This window comes from Drosophila ananassae, chromosome 2L (genome assembly GCF_017639315.1).
Source record: "Drosophila ananassae strain 14024-0371.13 chromosome 2L, ASM1763931v2, whole genome shotgun sequence".
NCBI classification, from domain to species: Eukaryota; Metazoa; Arthropoda; class Insecta; order Diptera; family Drosophilidae; genus Drosophila; species Drosophila ananassae.
The window spans coordinates 19,213,776-19,241,116 of NC_057927.1; the positions used below are offsets into that span (position 1 = coordinate 19,213,776).

The following is a 27,341-nucleotide window of genomic DNA, read 5'->3' on the forward strand; positions in this document are numbered from 1 at the left end:
TGACAGAATGAAATTTCGTACAGCATATGGTCGAGGGCAATTTGAAAAAGCATTGCCCAATTTGCATATCCTGGCAATGCAGCAACTGGAAAAACTGAAAACACCGTTGCTTCATTCATAACTCAATCAAGCGGCTAATATGATATGACTGCACTTCGCCAGCACGTCCAACTTGCAACACTCGGCTGGCAACCCCTGAGCTCCATACCATTCCTGATTCCTAAGCAGGATGCATGCAAGGACTCACCGCCGTGGCAGCCTAAAGAATTATGCTTTCCGTTCTATACGAACTCCTGCTGTGAGGCAAGGACACCATTCTCCACTTTCCATTCCATTGGCATAACCACAAGCCTGCCACGTCTCCACCTCCGAGTCCTTTTGGAGCACGCTAACGACAGCAGGTGGTGCTCGTTTATTTATTTGTTTTTGCAGTGCACTACGCCTGCATTGCCTTTCAGGTTTTACGGGTTCTGGTGCGGGTCCTGGTGCAGGTCCTGGTGTGGGCCCTGGTACAGCGACGCCTTGGCTTGTTGATGTTGTTGAACTCATTGCAAATAAATACGCTTTTTGAATGCGCATGTAAATGACTTCATAAGCATTTTATTACAGCCGAGGTCCCAGCGACTGCATATGTGCCTTAGTGTCTGTGCGTATGCGGTGAAATCAATTTCAAGAAAGGACGCGAAAGGACACCCGTGCTCGTACATCATTTACCCCCCAACTCGAGATTTTTCAACACCCGGTGCGGGGAAGGACTCACTTAGTCGTCGATGGCGGGCGAAATTGTTTTAATTTTTAATGAATGCCGCTCGTTGGCGCCGAAACACGGAAGTCATACATCATTAGTAGCAAATCCGGCAGCTTCAATACACATTTTCCATACTTCTCCGCTCCCAGCTCTTCCCTTCTGCTCCTCCTTCCCCGCCTCCTTCTCCAATCAATTTTAGTCCCGAATCGTCCTTTTTGCCCTTTCCATCACCGCCTTGCACGCGCACGGAAATTTACATCGAGCAACTCACATAAATTGAAAAAGGAATCACAATTAATGAGTTCGATGAATACGGCATTGCCATTGGACTGTTAGAAATATGTGTGTCTGTGTGTGAGTTTGTCTATTGATGTGTTTTATTAGGGTGAACCAAAAGCTTCCTTTCTTCCGTTTGAAAAGTTATGTTTTCATTAGTGGCTTTAACACAAGCTTATCTCTTTATGGAATTATATTAAAAGGCGCAAGGTGTTTACCATTTTCCTGTTAATTATAAACTTTTTAAGCTTGATAAAAAATGTGGGATAATAAGTTGAGAAATTGTTTCTTTTCGAAAATGGTGTCCACCCCAGAGAACGCCAGTATGTGTGCTACGCTACTGTCTGTCTGACTGGCATCCTTCCTCCAGCATCCTGCTGATGTTGAGAGCGTCCTGGTGTCTGACTGCCTCTCGTCCTGGCATATGATTGCAAATGCCGCACATTAGCGGATATCAAGTGGGTGTTACTGAGTGCCTGTCTGACTCTCATCCAGTGTTGTTCCCGCCGCCTGTCTGCGGTTTATATTCCACTCCTGCCTTTGGAGTCCTGCCTTTGGCTGCGAGTGTGTGATTGTGTGTGCTGGTCCATGCCAAATTGAATTTCTAGCCTTTTTAGATCCTACGAAGCGGCCCGTAATTGAGCCATTTGAATACTGGCTTTTCAATTTACGCTGCCTCTGCCACACTGCCACTCTGCCACTGCCGCTGAAATGCAGGCCACTTGAATCGTGACATTCGTCGATTTAATAACTCTCGAACATAATTTATCAATTATAATTTCCACTCATTGATGATTACGATTTTGGTATTTCGATTGCAGATGCATATGTTGTGGCCTGGAAGCGTGGCATCGCCATATTAACGGCCGGATCCGTGAAAGTAACACCCGATCCTCGAGTTCGCCTGGTCAACGGATTCAATCTCCAGATACGCGACGCCCAGCCCACAGATGCCGGAGATTATATCTGCCAGATTGCCACCATGGATCCGAGGGAAATCACCCACACGGTAGAGATACTGGGTAAGTAGGCCGATGGCTTTTTGCCAACAAATTTGCCAACTGACTTTTCGGTTAAGCGTGCCCGGGCCAGGGAACGGGCGCATTGTTATGCAAAGTTCCAATCTCCCAGATTGACGTTCCATGGGATTTTTATGGGTGGAAATTTATGCGGCCTACTCAAATCACTTGGGCCCCATTGTTAGGCTTCATCATTTGGGCACCTCTGCTGTTGGGTATGTGTGTGTGTTGGTCAAATTAACATATCCTTACATCCTTAGTGCTTAGTGCTTTATGCGTCCGGGCCACTCAAATATGCAAAGTAGCTTGGCTGCAATTTGGCCGCTTTACGGCCAAAGATTCAATAGAGAGTGGAATTTTTAGAGCGGCGAAAAAATCAAAACTAATCTGCCATTTGCCCCGGAATCGCTGCTCATCCGCAAAACAGAGGACCTCACGACCCAGGACCCGGGGTAGATCCCGGGGCGGGCAGTCGAAGAATCAGAAAGCGGATGCAAATTGTTGGCTCTCGGCTCCTTGGCTCCTTGGCTCCCGGGTCCTGCTCAACTACTTCCTGCCGGGGACCCAATGTGCCTAACAAGCGCACGACTCCGGCCGGGCTTTGAGCTTTGTTTCTGACTGTTACTTCTATCCATTTCACCCGTCATCTCCCCAATCCCAATCCCAGTCCTAATCCACCTCCTGTTCTTTTACTTTTTGGCTCCTCCTTCATCCCCGGCTCCCTTTTGGCGTGCGTCTTTGGCAAGGCTTCTAATCAGCAATGATGAATAATTTACATATATTTCCCCCCAATTACAATGTTGCCCTTTATTTGCATACTGGCCTGGTGTGAGTGCGTGCGCGTGTGTGTGGGTGTGTGTTTGTGTGTGTGTGGAGCACGCCTTTTAGCCAGGCTAACACTTCCTTTTAACTGCGCCACGAGCTGTATGTGTGCGGTGCATGCAAATTGCGATACAATTCCCCAAATCTCCAAAGTGCCATGCTCTCCTTTTTTGTGTGCTCAGTATCAGTCTTTAGTCCTTCAGTCCTGTTCCTCAGCTGGCTAGAAATCGATTCGAAAATAGTTTTATTGCACTCTTTAAAATACTTTAATATTGAATGCATGGATACTTGCTTGAGCATTATTCTCCAGGCAGGCCTATAAAAAATGCGTATTTATTTTAGCAGGGGCAACTTTTTTCATTTGTCATTGAAACTTGGTCCTGGCTTGTGGTCCTGCTCCCACTCCGGCACTGGCTCCAGCTCCTCCTCTTTCTGGGCGTCGTTGCCACAAGCAAACATTAAACGAAGACTCCTTTTTGTGGTGAGGGGGGAAAATCAGGACAACAACAAAAACCAGGACTTCGACAAACTCAAAGAGGAAGAGGGCGGGGCGTGTGCGAGCTGGGCAAAAAAATCGATTATTGAAAAGTTTTGTTTATTTTATGTGTTTATTATGCGCTCCGTTTGCCAAATAATGATCATGGCCAGAAATATTTCGTTTATTGAACTTTTGCAGCGCACGTAAATTTCTCGCCCAGTTTTTGTACTGGGCCCCTTACTTTTGGCCTGGTCCCCCTCGGCTTACCCTTGGTGAAAGCCAAAAGCCTCCCCAAAACTCAATCCCCAATCTCCATTATTGTCAAAGGAGAAAACAGGAAAAATAATGCGCTGTCGAAGTTTTTATAGGCTCAGCAAACGTCCGACAGCCATGTTCCTCAGCCCCATCCCCAAATGAGATCCCAAAAATCCTGAATGCCGTATCCAGACTCCAGAATCCAGAAACCCAAAAACCCACCATGTGTCCCGGCGTATTCGTATATAAATTTCATAAAGTTTGCCGCTCTCTGGCATCTCGGCTTGGCAGTTTTTACGAGCGTAAATTACTTTCAGTTTGGCTCGCACTAAAGATGAAAAAATAATGTGCGCCACTGCCAAAGTTTTGCACTTGGCCATCGCAGCACTTACAAAGACATTAGCCGGCGATGGCCAAAAAATGGACCAGTCGGCCGATGCCGTTGCCTCTGGCAAGGCCAAAACAATGGCCTAAACTTTTGGCCGTTGACAAATCTTTTAATATGGCACCGGCATTAATATCTGTGGCGCGGAATTGGAATAATTGGAGCCTCGGGCGCCAGCGCCTCGCCAGGCAGGACATCTGCCACTCACCTAGATTTTCGGTACACACTCCTATATATCTCTGCCTAACCGCCGGAGCTTCAATATTTGATGAGTCCGCCAAGGACTGTTTGGCCAGAGTCAACAGGGGACGGCAGTCCTGTTTTCCACCCAGTAACCGTGTCAAGGATACAGCTGCAACTGCAACTAAAGCCATGCTTAAAAGCATTTTCATTAATTTAACCTCCGCTTTTTGGTTGCTGGTTTGCTGGCTGCGGGATGTTGGACATTCAGTTGCAGCTGCTGCCGGACATTATTCATATGACGTTTAATAAAACCAATTAGGCTTCGACACGGCCCATCCACACAATCCATCCATTAGCCGGTGGCAGGGCATCGATGGGTCATTGTGGTGCAAGTGCAAGTGCAAGTGGTGCGGGGGAGTGTGGCTCACCCAAATCCAACTGCAAAACATTATGTTATGCGGTGGCTGTGCGGTCAGGCGTTGCGGCAATTTGCACATTTTTATCACACATCCGCCCCATCCATCCAATCGCGAGTTGGGATTTTAAAAATCCATTCAGTGAGCTTGACTTTAAAGCGCCCGCCCCGCCCACCAAATCCGATTGCGACTAGTCGAAATGGCCACAGGAGATCCGCAATTAGCAGCGTAATTACAGGACACATCTATGGCGAAAATTTACCACAGAATTCGAAGGCAAGAACTCCAATTAAAGTATCGATAACAATGGAATCATTGAACCGGAAACCATAATTATTGCACCGACTGTGTGTGGCTTCGGCATAGAAAATGAAACCCGGTGCCTGGTGATTTATATGCACAATATGCCAAAACAACTGTCCACGGATACGGAGACGCAGACGGATGTGGACAGGACCTGCACATCAGGTGCAGGACAGGAGTAGACGGGTGAGGCAAGGGGGAGCATTTAATTATGGGCCAACAATGGGTTCCCAGCAGGACCAGCACAATGGTCTAAACAACAATGTTTGTACAATAACAAAAGATGCTACCACAGGCTATAAAGGAGGGGAGCACGAGAGAGGTGTAGCATAATTATATGCCACAAGAACGATAAACAAAACACAATCCCACACACCTACACACTATTCGCTATAGTGCGACACGCACACTTGCCAGCTTTCTTAGGATACTTGAGACAAATTACCAAGACATTGGCAGGCAAGGACTGCAGCAGGACCCGGCCAGAGAGCCCACAATTAAATGCCAGGCACTCGGCAGCCGCTTAAGTTTTAGCACTAAACTTTATCGGCTGCAACAGAATATGGATTTAAATTACTTAGCAGACGGAGGCACAAACTTTCGCCGCCCACAATCCGGCGCACTTAAAGTTAAAGCCATCCGGAGGACGAAAATGTGTATATGCATTTGTGTGCGGATGTGGATGTGAGTGTGGATTTGCATAAGGATCAGGATGGGGCTGTGGGCCAGCGAAGAACTTTGAATGCCGCAAAACCAACCACGGCCAGAAGTTGAGGCAGTGCCGTGGATGCTTCGGAATCAATATGAAACAAACTCTGTCATGAAAACTGGCCGCAACCGCCAGTGCGGCAAGTGCTTTGAAAGAGCTGCTTATTAAAATTTTTGCCATCTAGCTCAAAAGCTTCAAAGACCGATAGCCCACAAGCCGGCAAACCATCATGATTGTTGCTGCCAGTCTGGAGACTCGAGTTCGAGAACCATTAAGTAGTCGTCATCTGCACGACATTACAAGCCGCAATCCACGTATTACACGACCAGTCGATATCAATTTCAGCCTCGGGTCTATATTATAAGGGTATTATATTATAAGGGCTTTGCCGCCCCCTCTTCAGCACTCCAATCCACAATTCCCACCCGAAATCACCCAGTCGTATGGAGACATATTTATTGAATTCAATATGCGAGTTTACAGGACCGCCAAAGCGTGAGAATATTGAGAATATTTCAAACACACACGCCCCAGTGCCTGGTAGCCAGCAACTTCATTGCGAGCTATCTGCTATCGCAGAGTCCTTCTCCCTGCCTGCCTGCAATGTCCTTGCCCAGGCTCATGATTTATTACAGTCTAATGCATATTTTGTGGCTGCAAAAGGACCCCGCTATAAGCCACACTAGAAAAAAATATTTTAATTAAATAAGTAATATGAAATATTTATTAAATTACCTGACTACTTCACACCAAAATATTAAACCATCCGAACTGGTTTCTTTATTTATCATTTAACTTAAAAACTTTTTATTTTTCTCTATGTAACAACTGTTAGTGATCAATTGTAATTTTCTTTCGAATGCAAATATCCTGCAGAGCCAGTGCGAGAGATATAGGTGGAGATAGAATATCCTTCCATGTGGAGCCACATTCCTTGGGTGCTTATTTGTTTTGTCCATAGCAGTCGAATATACTTTTTGATATATTGCAAATCGTATGTGTTGTGAAAGAATTGCATCAATAACACATGTTTGCGGGCCACTGGCGTTGCTTGTGATAATTTGATTGGAACCTAATCAAAGAAACTGTGTGCCAGCCTGGCTATCCGTAACTCTCAACCCCTGCTCATTCAGACGGACTCGAATTTGATATGTATATTGAGTCTATATACTCCAGCGATGTGTCTCTGTGAGCCTTTTGGGTTATGGAGCTGTTGATTTTGATACTGGCATTTAAATGGGAAATTTTCGGGCCAAGCAAAATATCAGCTCGTCAATGTGTGTCCTTGTGTTTTGGTCCCAATTTATGGACCAGCCAAATGAATGAAATCCCCAAGAGCTTAAGCAAAATAAAGTAGAAGAGAGAAACTAGAGGACTCAGGGACACAAAATAAAGTAAATACAAAATCACAAACTCAGGGCAAACAACAATCGCAAACAAGAAACACCAACTGCTGGCCATTCAGTGGGCCCCAAAAATATAATAATGCATAAGAAATGCCCATAAAATGGGATGAAGGCATCTGGCATTGTCCTTGATTTGGCCAACGCTCGGCAGACATAATTTTTAACAGCTGTAAAATAATGCCGCCACAAGTATAAATAAATGCCAGTCCCGAATTAAATCAAACTATGCCCCAGCGGGGTCACAAAAAATGTGGATTCGGGGGGCACTTCCAAGTCGAAGACGCGTAAACGTCGTTTTCTCTCATTCAATTTGCATTCGGGCCGCATTTATTTATTCAAATTGTATGATGTCCTTGCCCGGCCGGCCCCACTTTGCATATATTTCAGTGGACAGTGGGCATCCAGAGAATTAAAAGCGGGTGGTCAGCGGGCTGTTTTTTGTTTCTGTTTTTCCGAATTTCAGACCCGGCCATTTCTAATGTGTTTTCTCTTCTCTGTTTATTTTCTTTGCAGTGCCACCGAGGATTCATCACATTAGCACCGGCGGACATTTGCAAGTCAAAAAGGGCTCGTCGGTGCGCATCGAATGCTCGGCCACTGGCAATCCGATGCCGAATGTGACTTGGAGCCGCAAAAATAATATTTTGCCCAACGGTGAGATTCTGCATAAATGCGAACACGAGTGCCGCAGCCCAAGCCAAATATGAAAAAACAAAAAAAAAAGGATGTCAGCAGCCAAAACAACAGAAACGAAAGCAAAAACAAACACCGAAACCAACCGAGCAGCAACCACGCAAATTAAAATCATAAAGAGCAACAAAGAACGAGGCAAAAGTAAATGAATACAGTCGTAAAAGAAACTTTAAACAATTTCCATAAAAATGGAAAGTCAAAGAAATTATATTTTCCGCCCCGCCTCGCTCCGCCTTTATTATTAAATATAATGCTTACTCTTCCGGCAACGTTCAGTGAGTCCGGCAGTGTCCGATGCATGGTGGCGCGGTTGGTGGTTTCTGTTGTCGGTTGGCAACCGGGTGCCGGGGTGGTGACCCGCGGAGAGGAGACTACGGCCGGACATCACTGTCACTTGGCCGCACGTTGATTCCTCGTAATTGGCTCTGTCATTTCTTGGGCTCCGGCGGCTCTTGATGCTTCGACCCTCTCCGCCTGACCTTATTGAGTTGCATTTTTCATGCGGTTTTCGTGGGGGGGTGCCCCCGATTTATTGTTTTTTCTTCTTCTTTCAGGCGAGGAGAAGCTACACTCGCACGTCCTCTCCATTGAGAACGTGGATCGGCACAAGGGCGGTGTATACATCTGCACTGCAAACAATCGAGTCGGTCAACCCGCTTCCAGCCAGGTTGTCCTGCATGTCCTGTGTAAGTATATACTAATTGGAAAATTATCATTTTATTAAAAATATAATTTCCTACCTTTATTTTATAAGTTCTCTTATTTTTTTCGAGTGCCTCCCCGCTCACAATGGAAGTGAAACGAATTAATTTTTCCAGAACGCCGTTCTGCTACGGAGTTCGACTGTCAGTCCAATTTATGTCAAATCCGATTTCGATTCGAACTGGTTCTGACTTTTAACGCTCACGAGGCACCACATTCAGTCAAGCAGACGACGGGGGCAGTCAAAAGGGGTACTTCCAGGGGGCAGGACTCGCCCGTTGTTTGCCACTCGCCGCAGAGCGGAGAGCTTTTATTACGTTTACACACTTACCGACATTCATTGGCTGGATTGCAATTATTAAAATGCCTTTCGGAGGCTACCGGCCTCTCTGACATTTATTAACAATTTATATATAATTTTGATGGGAATTGTAATGGCAGAGTGTGCCAATTACAGGACCTTCGTCACTATTTACACTTTCCGTCTCGATGGCTGGTGGGCATTGCTGGCACTTGGCCATTGATTTCTTTTCATTTAACGCAGAGGGGACTATTTATGTTATTAACTAATTTCACATTGCTTTCTCCCCCTTTTTTTCTCCCTTTTTCTCATTACACAGTCTCACCGGAAATCTCCGTGGAGCGACCTGTGGTCTTTTCCGGCGAAGGGCACGAGGCCACGCTGGTCTGCATCGTCCACGGCGAAACTCAGCCTGAGGTATGTTTTAATTAAATTTCATACATAAATTTTCATTATCGGACTTGCTCACTTGGAAGCACATCTACCCATACACACACCTACACGCGTAAACACGACACAGATACAGGCCCCATATAAAGAAATGTCCGCAGATATATCCATAGATTTAGCCATCGAGGCGACTCCATTGTTTGCCAGCAGCCGGCCTCTACCACAACGCATTAATTAAAAGTCTACAAAGGCGAATTGAAGTGCACTACAAAGTGCAGATGGGAGATAAAAGGACGAATACGACTACAATAAAGAAGACGCCGAGCATAATTTTAATCAAACATCGCTCACAGCGAGCGAGCGAGACACAGCCTGTCGCCATTCCACTCAGTATTGCATTTTTTCGTAAACGAGTATTTCTGCAGTAATTTCAACTTCACTTTTAGCCAGGAAAGCCCTCGCCCTCTTTGTCCCTCGCTGTCCCTCTTCGTGTTTATTTTTGTGCTTTGCGCCTTTTGTCGACATTTAAATTAATACGCTCGGCTATAATTCAAAGTAAAATTGCGGAAGTTGCCAAAGCGGAAGTGAGAAGCGGCGAGAGTCCCAAAAAAAATAACAAGAGAAATGCCAAAGAGCTGAAAAGAAACCCGAAATGACATAGCGCACACACAGCGCAAGAAAAAGAAGAAAAATTACTTACTAGGGTGACTCTTTGAGAGCTAAAAGTTGAATGTGTAAATCAATAAAAGGATTATATGGGTTTTCAATAAAAAACATGACAATTTAACTATTCAAGTTAGGTTCGACAACACTGCGTATGTGTAATGTTGATTGAAAATTACTAATACGCCATGGAGGCCAAAGAAGTTTTTAATTTAATGGGAAACTATTAACCAATCATAACAAGAAACATTTTGTATTATCATTAGCTAATCATTACAAAAGATCCCATATGACTCAAAGGCAACATTGCGTATGAGCAATATTTTACTAAGACATTACTCATACGCCATGTATTCACTAAAAACTTTATCTAATTTGAATCCTTTAAGAAATACAGTCCATTGAATCTATTTTAGCTAAAAGTATTATGCCTAAAGTTGGTCCACCCTAACGAGTGGCCCAGTGGCAGTCCAAATAATGACTTGCAACCGCAAATGTCAATGCTTAAAATTATACAGCTCCCGTTTCATTTCACTCCGTTTCGGTCCTGTTCCATTTTTGCCCTGTTTCGTGCTGAATTCTGTCTGAATTCTGACTTCTGACTACTGACTGCCGACTCCTGACTGCTGGCCCGTTCCGCGAATTCCGACAGCGCATTAAGTTTTTATGCTATTTAATTTTTAACATTTTTTGTTGGCCCTCGTTTTGTGGCCGCAAAGAGTTGACTGCTTTCCAGCGAACAGCGTAACTATTTATTTGCCAGCTAGCTGCAGCTTTTTATTTGCTCTGTCCGACACATTTCATTATGGTCGTTGCTGCCCCCTACTCCCACTTTGCCCTTAATGTCCTGCCCCTGCTTGCCTGCTGCTTGCAGCGTCGGCGTCAACGCCTCCTGCTTTGCATTGTGCATGCCATCTCCAGCTGACGAGGACGTGGCGGGAAGAGCGAAACGGTGGGCGACTGATGGCAGCGGGGCGTGGCATTTAGTAGTCTTTGAGAATGGCATTTCCGCATGCAATTTTTGCATTGGCCGTCTTCCTCCTCACTACGTTTCGGTGGCCGCAGTTCGTCATTTTTTCTTCATTCATTTAATTTTTTTTTGTTTTCAGCATTTTTCCCCTTTATTTTGCATCCCTGTGGCTAAGTGTATACAATTTAACGCTTCCTTTTCATTTCGTTTTCGCTCGCTTTTTATTTTTGTATGGTTGTTCTTTAACGAGCCGCCATGCTGGCTCAAAGTACTTGCATATAAAAATTTTCAAGTGTGCCACTGACGCGGCAGTTTCGAGTTTCGAGGTTTTTTAGTTAGGTCCCAACTTTCCTAAATGTTAATTAAGGGACTCACTCGCATGTGAACTCTCTAGCGCCCAGGTCGGTTTAATTAGCGTATAAAATACCAGAATCCGGAAAATATCTGCGGCATTTTAGTATTGTATGGAATTTTAGCATTACAACCCACCAGTGGCATCCACAAAAGGTGGACAATATCACTGTTTCGCCGAACGAATGAGCCCTGATGGAATATTGAAAATTTATATGGACGTTGATTATGACATATCACTTATTGTTCGCATTGTCCAGCAGAGTGCATTTTTAATTATGTCTTGTCAGCGATGAGGCGGCTTTTGCGGTGGAAAAACCGCAAACTATGCGGCACTGGAGCAGCATGTTAATTATTTAGAGCGCATTGAAAGCGGTCCCCCACACACGAGCACGGGCACGTCCATTGGCACTTATGTGCATATTTACATATTAATTACGCATTGCACCACAAGCCCAAGTCTGGTGTATTCATAATCCATTGATATTGTCGATTTGTTGCATAATGAATATCATAAACAAGCACTAAGCTGTGCCTGTTCCATCCTAGTGCTCCTATTCCTTCTGAACTCCTCCCTACTCCTGCTATTCCTTCTTCCCCAAGAGCCCCGTCGACGGCAACAAAGTCATTAGAGCAATTGTCATTAACATGAGCGACGGCAATGAGACAACATCATTATCAACGTCAACGGGCAACGGGCAACGGCATTGTCAACGTTGTCAACGATGTTGTCGCCGTCATCGATGTCGGACGCATTAAACATGCAGCAGCATTTGACAGAGCCATCAACGTCAGCAGCTAACAGCATTAATGGGCGTCCGTATGGACAGCAACTGTTCCCTAATATATGCGCCGCACAGCCCACCCACCATATACTCACCCTTAACCCAGCGAACCCCGACCCTTGAACGTGGCTGATGAGCTTTCATCGCTCCAGCCAGCCCGAGTGCAGCTATGGCTTTTAATTATTTTGCAAATTAATTTCCAAATTGGTAATTTTCTTCACATTTACACACTCATACACACACACTCGTCCGTAATGAGTTTTTGTTCCGGTCGGAGGACTAGCAGTTGGCCTATTGGCCCGATCCGAGATGAGTTTTGATGACACGAAATTGCTAAATGATTACAGGAATCGTTGGAATGGAAATTGCTAACTGAGAGAGAATTTGAAAAATATTCAATATTAACACTACTGAATGTGTATTTATTCAGCAAATAAATTATAATAAAGTAGGCATTTGCAATTTAAGAAGCTAAATTATTTGAAAATTGGCAAAATATTCCATAATGAACAGCGGCCTTTGGAACTCCACACTCTAAAGCCGATACTTATTTGAAAAATATTAAGTGGCTCTCTAAACTAACATTAAACTGCCGTAATTAATTACGGGAAAGTTATTTATTGTCATTATCTAATTTCTATTAGCATTTCCCTGGGCGGCGGAGGCAGCAGAAACTTTGGGGAGCAGCTGGCGCTGAGACCAGTCGGCGGGTGAAGGCAACAACTTAAGTCAAACTGTGGTCATTAGCAGCGACACCAGCGGTAACAACACCAGAAGCGGCAGAACCCGAAGCAGAAGCAATTCCAGTTTCACACGCAACTCCATTCCGATTCTCGTGTGTGCGTGCTGGCGTGCCAACGTTGCGTATGCGTAATTCCCACATGCCTCTTGCAATTATTTGGCTTTTCTTTTCGACTAGCTCAGCCTTTGTCGCGTTTTCGCTCCCAGCTGCCACTCGCCCACACACGCACACCTCTGCATGTACGGGCAACCATTCCACAACACACTTCCTCCTACAATTTCCGCTGCGCCAGCCGGCGAATAATAGATTGCCAGGCAAGGATACATATCATCGGGAGAAAGCAAGAAAAAAAAGAAAAGAAGAGCAAAGGCACGCATACTCTCCTTTCTTCCCTTTTTGGCTGATTAGTGTTGATTGGTATTTCTCGCTTTGCTGCTCATCAATGCTAATTTTTTGCTGCTTTGTTTTGTGCCGGGGAAGAGCTTCAAAGTTTGCCAAGTTTCTGTTTCGATTCGATCCAATTCGATTCGTTTCCTTTACTCTGCTTCACGTGCTCTAGAAAGTAAAGAAAAAACAATACAAAAAAGCATTGGAAAATTAAGCGCAAGTGCAAAAGATTGATTGGCACAACATTGGCGCGGATCTATTAATGAAGTGCACACAAACTAGGGGCAATCAATTGCCGTCCCAATGGACGACTAATAACGTCCTGGCCGTGCAGCAATTAATTCAGTTAGCCGGACCATCCAGCCAGAGGCAAAATATTGAATAAAATAATTTTTGGTCATTTTTATGCCGCGTCAACACTTACGCCTCGTTACGCACGATTGAAGGAAATGGCGCCAGGCCGATGATAGCCCCGACGATGAATTAAGAGGGCTAAGGGGACTCTGAGGACGAGGTCGCCCCGGAGCTTAAATTAAGGACGAAACGTAAAATCAACATCACCAGTCCAAACTAGTCGGGATGGCAGAAAAGGCATGAAAAACGCAAACATCAACAGTTCGGACAAATAACGGCAAAAAACATTTATGGCATAACTGTAACTGCACACGTACACGCTGTATGACCAATGGGTGGAAATGTCTAACCCGGTTCCTGCGTTCGACTGTCTGGTTGTGTGTGTATGTGAGGACGAAAATACGACAACACATATGCACTCCTGACAGCCATTTTAATGGAATATGCGGCATAACACTGCCGTCGTTAACTAATCCCAACCAAAACGTGGCAGAGGATCCCCAAATAAATACTAGAACTCGAAAATAGAAACGCCAGATAGCTACCATTCATATTTGTTTCTTTCTCTCATTCGTTTGGTGGCCACATAATTTTTTCATCTATTTGTTTTAATATTTTTGTGCCTTTGTTGGTAACTGGAGATTGGATTTTGGTATGTGCGTCATGCCATGGAGCACCTGCTGCTGCTTCTACTGCTGCCGTTGATGCCACTGCCACCGTTTCCAACCGCTACCCGTATCCCCTGTTAATTCGTGCGTTCTGTCCTTGCTTATCTCACATCCTGCCGCTACCCGGCGTTTCCTGGCATATCCTGTCTGCGAACTGTCAGCACGGCGACAGCTCGGCGCTTGCAGCGACTCGCGCCCAATTCATTTACAAAACACGCACAGCCCGTCCGTCTGTATCTGTCCCAGTATAGTTGGGATCCGAGCCACGTTGTATCGGGACCTTTGCGGGATGTGTTTGCACAGGATTCGTAGACTTTTGGAGCTCGCACTTGACACACAAAACATGTTGTCGAAACCGGCTGCTGCAAAATATGTAACAAACAAATAGGTACAAACAATGCAGAATCGAAGATGAATTTCGTTCTCTGACATTGGCTGGGAACAAAAAAAATTTTGATGGTAAAATCAATACTCATTGCCGGCACGTCGATCTGGTTTTCAATTTCAACAGAAATTACGTTTAATTGACGCTCAAGTGACAGCCAGTAAGAAGTGGAGATGTGCAAGTGGATGTGTAAGTGGAAGTGGTGGTGGAATTGAAAGTACTCGCCGCAAATCGTCTTAACTTTTGCCCCCATCTCGACCCTGAAGGCCAAGAAGCTCCCTGGCCGCCAACTCATTCTGAGCTCCAAGTTCAGGTGTACAGAAAACACAAAACCGAATCACGAACACATAAAGCTACTCACTCACTTACCGACTCACAGACTAACTCGCCAGTTAGTTGGCCAAGTCGTGCTCGGATCCGGATTGACCAAGTTTTCAATTATTTACAGGTAATTTGGTTCAAAGACACCATGCAATTGGATACCACGGAGAGGCACATCATGGAGACGCGCGGTTCAAGGCACACGCTGATTATACGCAAAGTGCATCCGCAGGACTTTGGCAACTATTCCTGTGTGGCCGAGAACCAGCTCGGCAAGGCACGCAAGACCCTGCAGTTGAGCGGAAAACCGAACGTTGCCGTTTTTAATTCACCGCCAATCAGTCAATACAAGGACAGGTAAGGATTCCAATACCCCCCAATACTCTATTTCAGCTACTTTGGGAAAGAAAATGAAAAAGTGAACAGGACACGTGCCAGCTTGGCGCAGTTCTCGACTGCCTAATTAGGATTTCGAAGGTCGGAAGTGCTGGTAACTGACCATAAAATGCAAAATCCAAAGCAAATGTCAGGTTTGGAGGGTTGATTGCACACAGATGATGATGCACTGAGCTCGCACTGGGCAACTTTATTAGATTAATTTCGTTGACTGACATGGCAACTGACGGAGAGGGTCTGACGGACGGATAGAGGAACTGCGGCAGCACCCTGCGTATACGTAACGTATGAAACTTTTAATTGGATTAGCTGTCATCAAACACACGCACACCCACATTCGCCTTATAAGTGGGCAGACAAAGCGATGTCTAGCTGAGAGCTGGGAGTGATGGAGAAGGGGTGCGAGGAGATAGGGAAAGGTAGTCAGCGAAGCGACAAACAAGCTCAATTCTCATGTCACACCCGAACAAAGTGGCAGACAGAACCAAGCGCAGAGACAGGCCGACAAACCGACAGTTAGATAGCTTTACACGGTTTAAAAGCAAAAACAAAAAAAAAAAAATAGATATGTTGGTAGAAGGGAATGCCATTGGCACCTTTCAATTATTCAACTTGGTTCGAATCCAATTGGAGCTGAAACTGGGATTTTGGCCATTATAATTTTAGGGCAGCCATATTGCGCATACGCCCCGTTAGCGATAGCATAAAGCAACTTTTGGCCAAAAGCAACTAACCGATCCAGCGATTGCCATGTCAACTTTTACGCTGATTTCATTTCGTTTCATTTGGTTTGATTCGCCACCGGAAACTGCTGCCGGCAATTAAGCTACCAAAAGCCCGAATCGAACACACAAAGTACCCAAAAGCGATTCTCGCTCCCCCCAGCGAGCGTTTCCGCTCTCTTCCGCCTTATCCGACCCTCTGGCATTTTCCCGACTGGCGCCAGTCGCCGGCTCTTCAATTGTTAATAATCATTTTTATTGCTTGCGTTAGTTTTATGCTATATGCGAAAAGTTTTCTGATTGGCGTTTTATGTTTTTATTGTGCCCAGGACTCGAAGTTATTAGTTGGCATGGCCCAATAATCATACAGAATACAGAACTGAGAGCAAAACAAAACAGGAAGAAGGTCCTTGCCAGTTCGGCCCACTTGTTTACGGCCAGGCCTTTGCACAGGCACATTGCCCATGCTGATTAACATTCAAATTGTGTGCCGACTTTATCGCAAAGCAATGAACTTGCGCCTTTGTAATGCGCCCCATCCTCCGGGTGCGACATCCCGGCTAAATCTGGAGCCTGTTCGGGGGACTCGTAATTAGTTGTTTACTTGAACAGCTCGCTCCTCCGGAGTGTGCCTATAAATAAGTTTTGTTACCGGACTAATGAGCTCCGACAAGGATGCGGAGGACTGCTGCTTTAAGGCTTCAAAGGACCACTCTTTAAGTCGGCGGGGCCAATGGCCAAAAATGCATTTAGCCAACCCTCTGTTGGTGGCTCTCGGATCGCCTTAATCATGCCACAATGCACTCTGCGATATAACTCCATTTACACTTGAGCTGAGAATGTGGCAGCACTGTTGGCCTTTCGGTTGAATGGACGTATTGTGCCAGGACCTAGGAAAGGGGCAAGCTGGCCAAACAAGCAGCCAATAACAAAGGAGTGGGTGGGCATTACGTCGGGTCTGAAATTGCGAAAGCAGCAGGAGCAGGAGCAGGAGTTACTTCAGACGCAGTATCTTAACCCCGCCATTGTCGTCAGGCATTGATTACGTTGTTGTCGTTTTGTTGTCCTGAATCCTTCAGATTCTGACTGCAGCTTGCGTGCTTGTAACAATAACTGCAGCGCCAGCCCTTGCAGCAGCAGCTCTCAATAGAGAATTTAACAATTACATATTGATTGAACCCTCCTTGGAATAAGTCCCCACGCCAACTGTTGCGCGCAAAACTTTGCGATAACCGGAGCCACTTACCCAACCCAATCCTGCTTTCCATTCCTCTTTCCAGATACAACATCTCCTGGGCCGTCGACTCGCACTCTCCCATCGAAGAGTATAAGTTGTCCTTCCGCAAGCTGCCACAAGGACACGAGGTCGTTGGCAACTCCATTGACTCCCCATCCTCTTCGTCCACCTCGATGTCCTCCTCGCAGATGTACGGCTCCGGACTGCACTCGCACCGGATGGGCAGCAACTTGGGCGGTGGCATCTCTGGCAGTTACTCCGGCTACGGTAACATGATGCACTGGGGCCACAACGATTGGCGCAACGTTGTCCTGCCGGCCATCCCTCTGTCCCACCACTACGCCCAGGGCATGAGCTACATGATACGCGGCCTGGATCCCGATCAGCACTACGAGGCCACCGTGCAGTCCAGGTGAGTTGAAAACAATCCGGCTAATATAGTTTGTACAACAAATAGAGAACTTTCAGTGCTTTAAGGAGTTTCTGAAATGTTTACTCTTCTGTAATTGAACAAACAGTTAAAGCTAATAAATTCATCAAAAAGGGTTAGAATTTAAGCAAGAATATTAAATTCCTACGGAGTATAATGAGAGACATTTGAGATTCTCAACAATAGACGGCCTCTTGGAGCGTCAATGCTAATGCACTTAACTCAGATCATTAGGAAGCATTTGCATATTAATATCCACTAATGACGCTGAGCCACATAATCAATACACCCAATGGTTCTCAATTACAGGAATCGATACGGCTGGAGCGATTTGACCAACAGCTTCGTCTTCTCCACATCATCTAATGGTGAGTACCAGTCTCGATGCTTTTAAAGGGAAAGGAAATAATTTGAGGAAGGTAGCCCTTTGGGGGCATCCATAGCTCGGCTTGCTGCTGATTAATCCCGAATTCTTTGTGTACTTTATGTTGCTCGCTGCATGCATAATAATTTGGTATTAAGCTCTGCTTTCGCTGATAATCCACAAAAATCCCAATAAGGCTGCAGCAAGCACACAAAAAGACAAGCCATAAAAAAGCAAATGGAAAAAGAACGGAAAATATCTGAAAATCAATGTGTATCGCAGTATAAAAAGAAAAATATGCTCCATCTGTGATAACTTAATGCATTTAAATTTATTACTGAAACGAGATCCAAAGTCGGACTATTGAGGCGCGAAGCGAACACGTCGATCTCTCGTTTATATTCGTTGTGAAAATTTCAGCAATCATTTCGCACTCATATTCGCGCACCCAAAAATGCACAGCATGTCAGATATCTTGCACCTTTTGTGCACTCACAGGCGGAATTTGTCGCAGGTCGGGATATTAAGAATCCTTTTGGATTAAATGGGAAATTCAATATTTTTGTGTACAGGTGAAAAAAAGGGCACTGAAGAGTTGCAAACCAATAAGCTCGTACATCACATATATTCCTTACTATGTCAAGTATACGCACCGTTTTACCGTTATTGTCTAGAAGCTTCTAAAGTCCAAGAGGGGTTAGACAAGACTTCACATAATTGTAGTTGAAAATAGATTACGAAGTCAAGACAAGGGCGCCAATTGGATGTGACTGGGCATCCTTCGCGGTTCCTTGAAAGTCACCTTTGGGCGTGGCGATAAATTAACAAAAAAGGAGCCCCCCTTATGCCCAACAGAGAGACAGGTGGGTAGAGTCTAAATGCGCGTTCGGAATCCATTTATATGCAAAACTATTGTTGCATTGCATACTGAATTTCTGCGGCATTGACTGGGCGGGAGAATGCGAGAAAACTCAGCGAGATGCGAGCACAGAAAAGCGATTTTCCATGCAAATGACGCACATTTGCCGGCGCCGTCTTGCCATCTTTTGTCTGCCATTGCGAAATGCATGCAAATGCAAAATGGTGCACAGTTCAATGCCGCCTTTGCAGCCTTTGCCGCCATTTTTGCGGCTGTTGCAGTGGCAAAAAGATGCATAAATATGCAGCAGCCGTAAAAACAATAACAAAAGCCAAAAGAAATATGCAATAAACACGCACATGAACGAGAGAGATGCTTTTATGCATTCTGGCTGCCAGGCAACCAGCCAGCCGGCAGGACGAAACGAAGCATCGAAAATTCAATAAACCAAAACGTGAATGCCGCCACACAATAAAAATACAAACTATGAGTATGCAGGGCCCCTGAATGCAGAAACCGGGAAGATATCGATGTCACCTAACCGAGACGTGTTGCTTTTGACAGGTTGCACACCGACACGTAGAGTCATAAGATGTGCCACACAAAGGACCCTTTTAGCAGTGCTCTAGGTCTCGTACTTCATTACGCGCCATTGAAAAGGCAGCTCCAGGATCCTGCTTGGAAACCTTTTTCCTTCCGAGTCGTCGAACCACAACTTCGTTGGCGGCAATTTATGGATGCGCTTTGTACTAATGGAAATGACTTCATTATATTTTCCAAACGTAAACAATTTTCGCAATTAGTGGTCCGGCATGCAATGCAATAATAACCGCAAAAACATCGGCAACAACAAGGTGCAATCTAGCAAAGCGGCAACTAATGAGCACCAAGTGTCATAACTGGGGTCCTGCTCGCCCAATAACAATAACACTAAAGGATGACAATCGTCCGGGAGTAAGCCACTAGTTCATTTACCTGCATTTCTCCAGGATCCAGGACTTGCCACCAGGAGATAGAAGGTGGCATCTGCAGTTTCATTTAAAAGCCGGAGCTAGAAGTGGCAAGGTAGCAGGGTTCCACCGGTAGACACGTTATTCCTGCAAGTGGCATTTGCGAGAACAATGACACTTTGTCTCATTTCTAACTATCAGAAAAAGGATCAACAAGTAGACTGTAAATATTGAATAAGCTTTTAGTAAAAATCATACTTAGAAGGCTTCATAAAAGACAGATTTTAAGAAACTTAAAGATATTAATTAATTATGAAATCAATAGAAGCTCACTGTTCTAATTAGACAAGTGGCTTGAAAACTAAAGCCAACTCAATGGAGTAATCAAAAAGATTGTAAAGAAGCGACGCCAGTAGGACTGAGCTTAAGGACTCCCAAAGGGCATATGAACTTCGATTTTTTGTTGGTCCTTTCGCCACATTATCCCCATTGAGAATGCCCTGTAAGTGCATTTAATTTTTACGAGTCTTCGTCTACTATTCTCGAGTCCCATTGTGCCGCTGATGTTATCCTTGTTGGCATTGTTTTTGTTGTCATTGTCATAGACTCGATGCGTGGATGTGGATGGAGGGGAGGGGCGGTGGTGACATGGATTACAAAACCAGGAGGACACTGGAATAGACTCCGGCCAGGAATGCAGCTATTTACATCATGGAACTCAGTTATTGTAACGATGGCAGGGCACGCGGAACTAGTTTCTGCTAGTGAGGGGGTCAGAGGTCAGGGGGTCGTGCCCCAGCCAGCACATAGAGACATAAAAAATAATGCATTTTGTGCACGCGAAAAAATACTCGACATAAAGCAAAAAAGAAAGAAGTTAAATAAAATTACAACATAAAGTACGACAACGAGTGTTCAGTCTGCGATGGTGTGCGAATATATGTACAATATCAGTTTGTGTGCAAGTTTGAGTGTTTCTATGGGTGTATGTGTGTGTGGAGGGGCTGGAAGAAATATCAGAAAATGAAAGACTCGTTGAAAGTTGCGTAAAACTTGCTGAAACTGCCAACTGAGGAGCGGCAGCAATGGCAGCAATGGCTGCACCAACAATAATAACAACAACAACGAGGCATTCAAACGATGACAAAGTGGACCCTCACTGCATGTCCTTAGAATGCGTCGTCGTCGCTGCTGGCACTGAGCGTCTGCTCAAAAACTTTCAATTTACTCGTCCTCAGCGTCGGCGACGGCCATCGTATCCTTGCCCCTAGGATCCGCAGGATCCCCGGGATCTCCCGTTCTATGTGCGTTTGAAGCTTTTGTGCTGCCCCTGGGAATACTTTAGCCGACTGCAGCAGCGTCATCGCTTTTTCGCCATTCTCTGTTCATAGTCCGCTTTATTTTTTGCTTTGTTTGTTGCATGTAAGTTGCAAAGTTTGCCGAGGCACATTGTACATGGGAACAGCGAAAAAAGATGGAGAAATAAAGGGCGCAAAAAAATGTGTAGAAAAAATTAAGCAGCAGGGAAGGCGATGGAGAGCTTGCCCAAGTTTTGTAGTGGCAGCATAACAAGCACGGGCAAAAATAGAGCCATGCTCAGTTGCAAGATGTGTAATGCGAATGCTCCACGTGAATGTTATGTTTATGTAAAGTGCCCCCCTCCAAGTCACAAACCGTCAAGTGTGAGTGGGAGGAGGCACATGCGGATGCCCAGAGACACTGTTGCTGGAGCTTATACTTCAATTTTATTTTTTCTGTCTTGCCACAAGTGCTGAGTGCTGCTGCACAAAGGCATAACAAACTGCATTATATGACAGCTCCAACTTTTTTCGGCTAAGCCGGGCTTTAATCAGCATCAGGACCTTTAAGGACCCAGGCAAGCCTCTTGACCAGGACAAATGACAAGTTAGGGGCGCAACCCCATTGAAACAATGGCGGATAAATCTGTGCGGTCATCCCGATGCGTGTGCCGCACTGTTGAAATGTTGCAACGGCAAACTTGAAAATCCGTGGCTACCTGCCAGCCGGGCAGCTTTTCGTGAATCTCTAATATACTCGCCGGGTGCTGCATCCCGAGCCAATTCTAGCCGCTGGCCACTGGCCACTGTGTCAGCTGTGCGAAAAATCGGATTTGCCTGCTGTACTTACAAACGCCACGATAACCATCACCACCGCCACCAGCAGAAAAAGCAGCAGCAGCAACATGCTGCAGCGGAAACAACAACATCCAACAAATCCATGTCCGTCCATGTCGATTGCATTCAGCCATTTGTATTTGGTGCCGCACCGCAATGCTATTACGTGAAAAGCGTGGGGAGGACAGGGTACGAGGAAGAGTTCTCTAAAGCTTGGTTAGAACGAATCCGGATTCGAGTCGCAAACAGGACAGGTGCCGAAAGCCGGACCCTCGCCACTGCGGCGACATCGATGGTGGGCAAACGCTTATTTAGCTGCACAAACGAGAAATCACAAGTGACGTTACGGGTTTTGTGCCGCCAACCGCAAGCAATAAAAGTCGCAACGAGCGACAGCCGTAGGGGACTCTGGCGGAACATTAGCCGGACAGCCACATGGTCACGATTCCAGGCACCAATCCTCCATGCTCTCCATAGTCCATCCACCATCCGCCATAGCCTCTATCGTCCATTTGTCCAGGACCTCGTTTACGGCGCATCACAGGTCCGTGGCCGGGCCGCGTCTGTTTTCATTACAAAATTGCCAACGTTTGCCCGGCACCGCAATTGACAATTTGCTTTTATTTTATGTTGACAGTTGGGGAATTTATATGGTAATGCCGGTGTGTGCATGAGAGTGGCTCCATGGAGCATTGCATTTGATCGCCTCCCGCCGGCAATTTTTCTTAGTCGCTTTACCGCCAGCCACCGACTAAATGGCCAAATGAATGGAGAAATATGAAAGCCTCCGGAGAATAGATGCACTTAAAGAAATTGAAATGATTGTCAGTAACTTTTAGTTATTTTAGTTGACTCTTGGTGAAATAGATTTATATTCAAGATTAAAGGTATCTTCTCTGGCTTTATTCAATCTTGTTCTCTTTATTTTTTGGTTGCAAAGGTGTCATGTTGCGAGGCGTTGGCAGCCCAGATGCCTCAATAGATAAGCTGTCCCGGTTGCTAGCCAAACATGCCATGTGCAACATGCAACCTACATTGATATCTGTCTGCTTCAGTGCTCTCCTCAGCTCCTCAGCGTCTCAGCTTCGCTACTTTCCGGCATCCGCTGTTGCCTGTCTATTAAAAGTGTCAGCAATCACTGAGTAACTTCGACGCCTTGCTCTCAGACTCGTTTCCTACTGATACCTTAGGTGCGACCATCAAATATTTATAAGTTTCCTTACCGCCCGCCAATGATACTTGTGACAACCCTATGTTGCTAAAGAAGTGAAGAAGCTACCGTCCCAGGCAGCTTTGACATTTCATTAAAATCGATGTCTGTCCGATACATATACGCGGTGTATGCACGGTTATATCTGGTATTTGGATGGTCTTAATTTACGTGTGTTTACTGAGTCAACCTGAGTCGCCTTTGAAGGCTTCCACCGATCGGTTGTCCGACCAAATGCTCATTTGTCATTATTGACAGATGTTGCAGGTTGCCTTTTTAATTGGCGCCCTTTACGAAATGAGCCGCCTGGCGAGGAATGACCTCGCCGTCCGTGGGTGGGCTTTCGTCCAGCCCGCTGACTTTCCGGCCCACTTGATTGGCCACCTGCATCCGCAACGGCAGCAGCAACAGCAGTCGTCTGCGCAAAAGTAAATCCCTCTGATTGCAGATTGCACTTTAAGCGTTAATGATTTATTTACCCGCATGGATTTGATTTAAATGTCGGTCGGGTAGAAGGAGTAAGGACCATCATTTATTAAAAACCCGCACAATAAGCCCTACACTTTGAAGGGCCAGCTTTAAAATTTCCATTGCACTTCACGACTTTCAACTATCCTAACTTTCAACGACTCTGCTCCACGTACTAATTGCAGATGGACCTGTCGATCTGTCAACATATTTGAATCACGGTCTGTCAGGTTAGTCAGCCCACTCTGTCTGCCCTCGCTCTATCTCTCTCTGTATCTTTCTCTCTCATACTTTCTCCTACTTTCTCTTTCTTACTATATACAACTCTGTCACGCTCTCTATTTGCATGTTTATTTCTGCATGATATTCATTTTATAATACCTTGTATATACAGCTCAATATTTGCGCTAAGCCAGCTTGAAAAAATGGAAAAACCAAAAATAAGAATAAAATTATAAAAATACATTTATTGTGTACATATATACGTATCTGTATAGAAACATTAAATCCCCTGCGTGTGTTTGCCCGAGCAGTTTTCCAACTATTTGGCGTACCATTTCCGTTTCCATTTCAATTCTCGATCAACAACAGAAAACGAAAAGCTGAAAATCTGAAAACTAAAAACTGGACTTTGAACAAAAATAAGTTTTAATGCGTGCCATTGAAAGTCCGTTTAGATGACAGTAGTGTGTGTGTGTGAGTGCGGTTGTGCATGTGTGCGTGAGTATCTGTGTGATGGCCATTGAGTACATTTCAATCTGTTGACTTGCATGCCCGAAACCAATTTGTTTTATGGCTATAACCCAATGAATATTGAAATGCATTTGATATGCGCTCTGGATTTTGTGTCTATGTATATTAAAAAAATCTCTCCATTGCTATTTTTTTAACCGAGTCGATATCGCAAGTAATAATTAATCTCTATCTTTCTGTTGCAGATAACGAGATGCGGGATCTGAGTGTGACTTTCTACGGAAGCAGCGCCATCAATCGACAGAAATTGAACCTCTTCGCCCTCAGTTCGGCCACCTTGACTCTGAGTTTGCTCCTGGCCTAATTGCAGTCTTCAGTTGCCTGAGTTACGAATTTCACCGCCAATAGCAGTAACGTGAATCGATTCTGAGTTTTCGATTTTATTCGAGGTCGATGTCTACATACACACTTTAGTCGTAAATGGTAGCCTAAGAGATATATATATACATATATATGCCTAAGCGTATTTATAACATTCCTGCTACGATTTCTCATTGTTCGATTCAAATTTCTCAACCAAGCAAAGAGTTTAATGAATTATTCACAAGAAAACAAAAAGATGATAAGAAAATGATAAGAACCATTATACATGTAACAATCAATGTAAAAGAGCATGCAACTGTTCAAACTACATAGGACCCATAAAATTTTGCTAAATCGCAAAACTTCAAACTACTCACTCACATTCGCAGACCATTCCAGCACTCATACCAGTGTACATAGATTTTATTGCATACTTTTAGGTATAAACTGCACCAAAGAAATAGTCACTCGACGGCGAAGAAAACAAAATACACTTACATATGGTATATATCTTAAAATATATATATATAGTACATATTTGGTGGAAGTTGAAAGTTAATTGCCACTAGTGGGCCGTGGATCATGTAACGCGGTTCGTTTTGTCACAATGAACCGATAATTTGTAGTTGTATGCGAATAGTTAATTTAATTAATACATAAATGCATATGAGCTAATTACCGGATACGCCATCACAGCACCGCGCCACACTAACGCGTTTTAGTCAAATTTCTGATTAATGGGTAACATGCAGAAACTAATCGTTAAACTTTAACTAATTTGCATCATCCGAGTACGAGTCCGAGGCCAAGCAAAACACGTAAAACTCATTCGATGGCTCTGTGAAGACAGACATCAGACATTTTTCCCAGCTTTTTGCCAATTTGTATGTATGTAGCTGCTAAGTAGCTTAATTGACCGCAAAAATGCAATTAAATTAGTCAACAAACGTATTGATTTTGTATGTAAATTAATGTATTGCCACCGGAGCCAAGCCAGGAGGCAGGCAGAGGCAGACCGAGTAGCAAATAGTAACTTCCACATCATGGTTATTCGATTACAATTAGCAGTAAGTGTAAATAAATATGGGGATTGTGAGCGATGGGATGAGAAGTGCAGATGGAGGCTTAGGAAGGATCGGATGGCCAGGAATCCAATCGAAAGGGCGTCACCACTGGCGAGTAGAATAGTAAATGGTAAACTTAATTAATATCCAAGGATACCCAAACACAGAATGATGCCCCAAAATCCACTCGAGGAGTGGTTAACTCTCTCGAACACTGAACAGGGTGTGGCCAAGGTTGTTTTTATGTAAATATATCGCACCGCAAACATTTTTGGAATCTCATGATAAATGTACTTACCAGTTCGATAATCGTATTGTTGCTTCTGAACGCAAAACGGCACTCTTCGTATTTGGTTACCCGGCACCCTGTAATATCTGATTTTTTTAGCAAAACTAAAAACAAAAACCGAAACCAAAGCCAACGGAAAATGCACTTTAGAGAATAGTCAATAAGCGTAATATTGTAATGAGATTTATTGAAAAGGAAGCCTACGTAATAAATGTATATGAAATTAAATTGATTTCTAAAATAAACTCAGCCATATACCAGATACACATTCAGCTTTTATAGGATCTAATAAATGTGAGAAAAGCGGTCGGAAAAGAACCGGACCGAACCGGAAATTAGCATAGAATTATACATATGTATGTGTAATTAATAAAACTGTCGATCTATTGGCCACAAAAAAGCGTTACGTGAATTACCGCAAATTAAAGATTTATGTTCAAGGTTATGTAAATGGATGTACGCCATAGTAAACAAACGATATGATAAACACCACAAAAGATAATGTTACCGACTTTCCTTCCCTCTAGTCCCCGCAAAGTTGCTTTGGTCCAGCGACTGGAGCCCATCGATAAGTTAGCTAAATCTAAAGGATATCGGTACTCTAAATATATACGTGTATGTACACCTGAATACATAGAGAATGAGCCGTTACTTGTGTGTGTAATTTACAGCTTAGTTATAGTCTATAATTTACAGTTATTTAATTCGTTCGATTTTAGTGCAAAAAATACGAAAATCGAGGGACGCACAGGACACTGCAGACGGTGTTGTGTGTACAATTCTACTTTAAAGTAATATACTAATACTAACCTACAACAGAACATTTTCGGTATTGAATGTATATGTGACTAGAAACGTATGTGTATGTATATTTGATTATTTTGTAAAATTTTTCAAAAACTATAAATAAAGTCTATATTACCATATAAATGTAAACCCGAGACTTCAACCTTTTCTCTGTTCTCTCATAATTTATGCATGCCCTCTGGGCTGTATTTTTCCACTTCTGATGTTAGATTACCCCAGACCCGAGGACACTGAACGAGACACGGATGATGCTCATCAAGGACTCTTGGTCTCCTTATCTCCCCGGGTGGGGCAACATTTGGAGACATTGACAGGATAAACCCAGTCACAGATAGAACTACAGATGCATCGCCATCTCCATCTCCATCGCCTGTTTCCATCTGCAGATGGCGATGCAGATGGAGATGCAGATGATTCTGGGTACAGTGTGCATTCAAGTCGAGTGCACTGCTGCTGCAGGAGCTGAAGTTGCGTAAATGCAAACTTGGTTTATTTTATTTACTCCACCGGCTCACCTTTTGTATGTCTGTTCCCCGGTGATGGCTGTGTAGACATTTAAGTGAGCCGGCAGAGATGACGACCCACCCATCCTCGTCAGCCCACATGACGGAATGGAAATGAAAATGGAAAAGTTTTCAGTCT

General features: G+C 44.4%; 1 protein-coding gene across 4 annotated transcripts in view; it reads left to right on the forward strand.

Moving 5' to 3' along the window:
* LOC6501462 (hemicentin-1) overlaps window positions 1–26,828 on the forward strand; it is a 133,314-nt gene extending 106,486 nt beyond the window's left edge. For 3 of the 4 annotated variants that reach the window (XM_044714162.1, XM_044714163.1, XM_014911567.3), the window contains 9 exons: window positions 1,846–2,046; window positions 7,514–7,654; window positions 8,248–8,379; window positions 9,016–9,113; window positions 14,840–15,069; window positions 17,111–17,479; window positions 17,807–17,865; window positions 23,669–23,713; window positions 24,422–26,828. In XM_044714162.1, the coding sequence (XP_044570097.1) occupies window positions 1,846–2,046; window positions 7,514–7,654; window positions 8,248–8,379; window positions 9,016–9,113; window positions 14,840–15,069; window positions 17,111–17,479; window positions 17,807–17,865; window positions 23,669–23,713; window positions 24,422–24,540 (1,394 nt within the window). In that variant the 3' untranslated portion in view covers window positions 24,541–26,828. The remainder of the gene's footprint in view (window positions 1–1,845; window positions 2,047–7,513; window positions 7,655–8,247; window positions 8,380–9,015; window positions 9,114–14,839; window positions 15,070–17,110; window positions 17,480–17,806; window positions 17,866–23,668; window positions 23,714–24,421) is intronic. The other variant, XM_044714164.1, reaches the window with a different exon arrangement.
* The last annotated feature ends 513 nt before the right edge of the window (window positions 26,829–27,341 follow it).